The sequence below is a fragment of the Paramormyrops kingsleyae genome, chromosome 16 (genome assembly GCF_048594095.1).
Source record: "Paramormyrops kingsleyae isolate MSU_618 chromosome 16, PKINGS_0.4, whole genome shotgun sequence".
Taxonomy (NCBI): Eukaryota; Metazoa; Chordata; class Actinopteri; order Osteoglossiformes; family Mormyridae; genus Paramormyrops; species Paramormyrops kingsleyae.
The window spans coordinates 24,290,088-24,297,204 of NC_132812.1; the positions used below are offsets into that span (position 1 = coordinate 24,290,088).

The 7,117-nt window shown below is 44.4% G+C and overlaps 1 protein-coding gene across 1 annotated transcript; it reads left to right on the forward strand.

The window, feature by feature from the left end:
- The first annotated feature begins 418 nt into the window (after positions 1-418).
- Positions 419-7,047, forward strand: cyp20a1 (cytochrome P450, family 20, subfamily A, polypeptide 1). The gene is made up of 13 exons (XM_023839967.2): positions 419-790; positions 1,144-1,193; positions 1,272-1,438; positions 1,601-1,746; positions 1,962-2,129; positions 2,214-2,292; positions 2,397-2,512; positions 2,645-2,699; positions 2,841-2,961; positions 3,078-3,189; positions 5,472-5,536; positions 5,951-6,040; positions 6,510-7,047. Exons 1-13 carry the CDS (start codon positions 719-721, stop codon positions 6,658-6,660), a joined length of 1,392 nt encoding a protein of 463 aa, XP_023695735.2. The 5' UTR covers positions 419-718; the 3' UTR covers positions 6,661-7,047.
- Positions 7,048-7,117: the final 70 nt, after the last annotated feature.

Genomic DNA, 7,117 nt, shown 5'->3' on the forward strand with positions numbered 1-7,117 from the left:
TGGGGAAGCTGGAGCCAATCCCAGCATCATCGGCGGGGTACACCTGGGCGGGTCGCCAGTCCACCACAGGGCCAACACAGACAAACAGCCACACACACAATTTAGAGTAGCCCTAACCTGCATGGGAGATCGACACCGGGGACCTTCTCACTGTGAGGCGACAGTGCTAGCCACTGCACCACCGTGCCGCCCTACTTATATAAATTAATTTATGGTCAGTTTTTTACAGCAATGATTGTAATTTACAAAACAGCGTTCCCTCATCATATTAGTCTTAACAAACCAGATTTATCAGGATGTGTGTTTTAAAGCACGTATTACGTGTGTAGTTGTGTAAAACTATTGAGGCAAATAACGCGTGTGAAAATGATTTCGTCAGAGCCATACAGTCACATAACTGCGTGGGCATCAACCCTTCTCCACAAACTAAACATTTCAAGTTGGCCATCCTGGATATTCTAGCATTCCCATACGAACAACAGCGGTTTTGCTACAAAGTTTTGTTTACTCTTCGGGCACACTTGCTTTCCTGCTCCTTAATCCGCTATTCTATTGGGAAATAATCGATATGGTCGGCAATGTATTGGTGTGGTCTTAATAAGACCAGTTAATAGATCACCGAACTTTCAAACATTAGTGGTAGACGTGGTACATGTTGGTTTAGAAAAAAGGACTTTGTTGCTTTCGCAGTTTTAATTGTAATTTGACTGAAATAACTATGCTGGACTTTGCCATTTTTGCTGTGACGTTTGTGATTATCCTGGTCGGAGCAGTTCTCTACTTGTACCCGGTAAGGTTCTGGAAACACCTAACTAAAACGACAGGATCAGAAGAATGACTGAGAATCAAGCCCGATCTACTGTTCACTAGCTTTTTTGTCATCGAAACCTCTTTCTATCTATATTATTATTGCCGCAAAGGTTTCATGAATGTCTGGCTGTTGTTGACTTCCTTAAATCTGTATCTGTAAAGCGGGCATCGTTATCTGTTTACATTCATAATAAACTGGCTTGGAATTGACAATCTGAAATAGTTTTAAAATGCCTTGCGGTAAAACTTGAATAGCAAACTTAAAGCTGTATGCTGTACATAAGGCTCTCTGATATTATAGTGATTATGTAATTTTTACATTTTAAACTTCAGACGTCCAGAACAGCTTCTGGGATTCCGGGGCTCACTCCAACAGAGGAGAAGTACGTATAATAGATTTTTTGACGGTGCATATGTATTTATCTACAGGCATTTAACATTCATCACTTCCTTTTTCCCAGGGATGGGAATCTGCAGGACATCGTGAACAGGGGCAGCCTCCATGAATTCCTGGTTAGCCTGCACGATCGTTTCGGACCTGCAGCGTCTTTCTGGTTCGGCCGGCGACCTGTGGTCAGCCTCGGCTCTGTCGATCTACTCCGGCAGCATATTAACCCCAACCGTACCAGTGAGCACAAAATTTCTTTAGTGGATTATAGATTGTATTACTTCAGTCTGTACTGTCCTTAAGAATAAAGTGACTGTTTATTGTATTACCTTAAGCTGTACTGTTCTTAATAATAAACTGACTGTTTCTGTTATTTTGGGGTCTTTTGTCTCCCTCACGCAGCGGATTCTTTCGAAACGATGCTGAAATCCTTACTGGGATACCAGTCGGGTCTGGGAGGGGGAGTGACGGAGACATTATTGAGAAAGAAAGTGTATGAGAGTGCCATTGACCAAACCCTGGAGAAAAACTACCCCCTCTTGTTAAAGGTATCTCCTCCACGACCACTGGCTTCTTTCTAAGGTATCGAGAAGTTGCCATAGTAGACACAAATCACTAAATCATTATCAGCAGCACAACACTTACCTCAATTAGGCCGTAATGTTAAGACGTGTCATACCTCGAGCTAACTCCCCAAGTTACATCATTCAAAGAAGACTTTTTTGCTGATTTGGTTTAACCCCTTTCCCTTTCCTGTGCTTAGCTAGTGGAGGAGCTTGTGGGGAAGTGGCAGTCCTTCCCCGAGTCCCAGCACACACCCCTGTGTGCTCACCTTCTGGGACTGGCCATAAAGTGTGTCACTCAGCTCGCCATGGGTGACCGTTTCCGCGACGATGCGGAGGTCATCCATTTCCGCAGGAACCACGAAGCGGTCCGTATGTGTATGTTCACCTGTGCCGTTCTGGGGTTGAGGTTCATACTTTTTCCTCACCCTTTCATTTCCTGGTGCCAGCAGATCTGGTCGGAGATTGGAAAGGGGTATCTGGACGGATCTCTGGAGAAGAGTTCCAGCCGCAAGAAGCACTTCGAAGATGGTGAGTGAGCTGCTTTATCCTATACACATGTGCAACATGATTCCAAACTACACCAATGGCCCAAGTGACGATGTCATGTCTGTGTGTGGACGTGCGCTCCGCAGCTCTGTCAGAGATGGAGGGAGTGCTGAAATCTGTGGTGAAGGAGCGGAAGGGGAAGGACTTCAGTCAGCCGGCATTCGTGGATGCTCTGCTGAAGGCCAACCTTACGGAGAGGCAGGTAAACTATCAAAGGAACACATGCACCTCACAGACTGGTCTGCTTGAAGACCACTGGTATTTCATGCACATTTGGCTGAGGGCAGAATCTAGATTACAGTTTGTTTTGACATTTTTCATTTTGTTTCTGCAGGTGATGGAGGACAGCATGGTCTTTACCTTGGCTGGATCTGTCATCACTGCCAACTGTGAGAGTCTAGTTCACCCTGTACTTAGAGTGCCCAGGCCTTTGTAATGTATCACTTGTATTCTGCACCAATCAGCTGTAGGTGTCTTAACAGTATTGGCCAATCAGATTCTAAGGTTTTTGTATCTTGATACCTTCCCAGTGTGCATTTGGGCAGTGCACTTCCTGTCGACATCAGAGGAAGTGCAGGAGAAGCTTTACAGGGAGCTGGAGGAGGTCCTTGGGAAGGAACGTCTTTCCTTGGAAAATATTTCTAAGCTCACGTAAGTCCTGAGTTGTACCTGGAACATGGTCTGCAGTGGGGTGACCCTGCTGAGGTTAGGGTGTAATCCCCCTGTATATTGAGACCCCTAAAGTATGTTTGTCTTTGCTATGACAGGTATTGCCGGCAGGTTCTGAACGAGACCGTGCGGACCGCCAAACTGACTCCGGTTGCAGCCCGGCTCCAGGACGTGGAGGGGAAAGTAGACCAGCATGTCATTCCAAAAGAGGTATTACCCCAAACCCTGACGGCAGCCTTTATTCACTCTGTGTTTAAACATTCCACATCTGCACATCTTACTAACCCATCAGTCATGTGCAGTTTACAAGACTGACCTGCCTTCCACATGTGGTTTCTTTGTGATGATTCATCCATAGGGATAAAAAAATGATAGTGAGATTGTTCAATTAATTGCAGCAGTCAATAAGCAAGTCACACACGTTGATGTCTGTATTTTTACAGACATATGATGCCCTTAAAATGACACACACCATTAAGATATTCTTGTTCCAGTCCTTAAAGTGTATGTAGTAGTCTAGCTCACACTAATAATTAATCCTGTCCATGCCCTTCAGACACCCCAACAAGAATATTACCCCTCAGTCTAATAGTTACGGTTAGATTATCAGTAAGCAGGAAGAGTTTGTGACCTTTGCTGTCTCTTCGCTTTTATTTCGGTGGAGAAGAGGTTGTGTTCTAATATAGGGAATTGCATGCGATTACTGTTAATTAATTTCCTACTTGTGGGATTACTGAACCTGACCAGTATGCCCTAACCTTTTCAAGCTCCTTTATTTAGGTGGCGTGTTTGAAATGGAAAAGGAAAAATATGCTTTGTATGTACAGCCTTGGCCAAAAGTTTTGACAATGACACAAATATTAATTTTCACAAAGTCTGCTGCCTCAGTTTTTATGATGGCAGTCTGCATATACTGCAGAATGCTATGAAGAGTGATCAGATGAATTGCAATTAATTGCAAAGTCCCTCCTTGCCACGAAAATGAACTTAATCCCAAAAAACCCATTTCCGCTGCATTTCAGCCCTGCCACAAAAGGACCTGCTGACATCATTTCAGTGATTCTCTTGTTAACACAGGTGAGAGTGTTGATGAGGACAAGGCTGGAGATCACACTGTCATGCTGATAGAGTTAGAATAGCAGACTGGATGCTTTAAAAAGAGGGTGGTGCTTGAAATCATTGTTCTTCCTCTGTTAACCATGGTTACCTGCAAGGAAACACGTGCAGCCATCATTGCTTGGCACAAAAAGGGCTTCAGAGGCAAGGATATTGCTGCTAGTAAGATTGCACCTAAATCGACCATTTATCAGATCATCAAGAACTTCAAGGAGAGAGGTTCAATTGTTGTGAAGAAGGGTTCAGGGCTCCCAAGAAAGTCCAGCATGCACCAGGACCGTCTCCTAAAGCTGATTCAGCTGCAGGATTGGGGCACCATCAGTGCAGAGCTCGCTCAGGAATGGCAGCAGGCAGGTGTGAGTGCATCTGTACGCATTGTGAGGCCAAGCCTTTTGGAGGATGGCCTGGTGTCAAGACCCCACTTCTCTCCAAAAAAAACATCAGGGACAGACTGATATTCTGCAAAAGGTACAGGGATTGGACTGCTGAGGACTGGGGTAAAGTCATTTTCTCTGATGAATCCCCTTTCCAATTGTTTGGGGCATCAGGAAAAAAGATTTGTCTGGAGAAGAAAAGGTGAGCGCTACCATCAGTCCTGTGTCATGCCAACAGTAAAGCATCCTGAGACCATTCATGCGTGGGGTTGGTTCTCAGCCAAGGGAGTGGGCTCACTCACAATTTTGCCTAAAAGCACAGCCATGAATAAAGAATGGTACCAAAACATCCAAGAACAGTTTGGTGATGAACAATCCGCCTTTTCCAGCATGATGGAGCACCGTGCCATAAGGCAAAAGTGATAACTAAGTGACTTAGGGAACAAAACATCGACATTTTGGGTTCATGACCAGGAAACTCCCCAGACTTTTATCCCATTGACAACTTGTGGTCAATCCTCAAGAGGCGGGTGGACAACAAAAACCCTTGAATTCTGACAAAGCCCAAGCATTGATTAGGCAAGAATAAGCTGCCATCAGTCAGGATTTGGCCCAGAAGTTGATTGACAGCATTCCAGGGCAAATTGCAGAGGTCTTGAAAAAGAAGGGCCAACACTGCAAATATTGACTCGTTGCATAAACTTAATGTAACTGTCAATAAAAGCCTTTGACAGGTATGAAATACTTGTAATTATACTTCTGTATACCATAGAAACATCTGACAAAACGATCTACAAACACAGAAGCAGCATTGTCATTCTCAAAACTTTTGGCCACGACTGTAATACCTGTGAAGCCAGTATGGCCCACTAAGGAAGCGATCGGCTTTCAGTTCCATGACCCAGGGGTACTACTTGCCTTCCAGCTCTAGAGCAGTGTGTGTGCAGGGGGCACCTTTCTGGGGGGGTTGCTTTATAATGCTCTGTGTTGGTCTGCATTTAGACTCTCGTGATCTATGCTCTGGGCGTGGTCCTACAGGACGCTGACACCTGGGCTCTCCCTTACAGGTAGTGTATGTGCTTTAACCATGTCAGCACAAAACCCATACAACTATGCTATATTTAGTATAACGTAGCATTTTTAGCAGCTCAGACTTTCTTCATTGACTTTAACATTTATATCATTTTGCTTGTGAGAGTTTTGCTTACACAAAATTGTTCTGAGGACAGAACAAAAAGATTGCTTACCTCTCTGAACCAATCCAAATACAGGGGAGTGTGTCCAAGACATCTAATTGGTTGGGCCTGCTGCCTCTTGTTGTTTAGACCAACTCCATAATCTGATTGGTTCAGAGAGATAATCAATCATTTTTCGTTCTGCCCTCAGAACATTTTTGGTTAAGTAGAGCTCCATAAAACGGCTTCTTTCAGTGACTCCCCGCACAACCGCAGTTAAGCTTGTTCTCACCCTTTTCCATTAAGGTTTAATCCAGACAGGTTCGAAGAGGAAGGCGTGAGGAAGAGCTTTTCCCTGCTGGGCTTCTCCGGGAGCCAGGCCTGTCCTGAGCTCAGGTAAAAAAAACATGAAAAATGCGGGGGTGGGACTAAGGGCAGTAATTGACTGTTGCCAAACCTATGACTTCTGCCCTTGGCGGACATAGTCGTCTTATTTCCAATGCTTCACTTTTCTACTCAACAGTCTTTTACTGGCACTTATTCTGAAGAGCTGGTTGATCTGTTCTTTATATTAACCTTAATAAATTTTTGCAAACTCCTAACCATGCATGAGCAGGTTTAGCTATTAGTCAGACTTAGAGGACATATGGCTGAGATTTATGGCAAAACGACACCAATGGCTTACAGTTTTAATAAGTTAACAGTTCAGCAGTCTTGGCCGCCTGCTAATACCATTTAGAAAAGCCAGTTCTGCTGGCAGCATTGGGTGGCAGGAGAGGCCCCTTAGTAGATCTGACATGTGCCAGCAGGACTTCGTCAGTCACTCCAAGTCATGGAGGACTGTGTGATGTGTCTTTACCCCCAGATTTGCATACACCGTGGCCACGGTCCTCCTCAACACCTTGGTCCGCAGGCTTCGACTCCACCAGGCTGAGAGACAGGTGGTGGAGGCCAGATATGAGCTGGTGTCCACCCCGAAGGACGATACCTGGGTCACACTGAGCAAGAGAAGCTAGCGGCTGACCTGTGCTACAGCTCTGTGTGGAGAACTTCAGGTTCCACCCCTGTTCTAGATCTAGTTTAACAGGAAATGGTTCTGATGTTGGATTTTATGTTAGTTTTGCGGAAAGGGCTGCTACCATATTGGTTTATGAAGATTAATGTCAGAGTACATTGGATTTTGATAAAAGAAATTCAGGTAAGTAATTTAACCTGCTGGTGGAAGCCCCTGCTTGCATCATCTCTGAGGGACCTTCTGTACTAATGGATGATCTGAATATCCACATTTTGATATCAGCTCCAGCAATTGACAATATGAACTGAATGGCTCTTAAAACACTCTACTTTGACTTGTACGCCACTGTATTTGAGCGTTTTTGATAATAAACAGTTCTACGCCTTCACTTTCCCCCATTTATTTAACATTTGGCAAAATAAGCACATAGATTTATGTATAAATGTACATAGATGTTA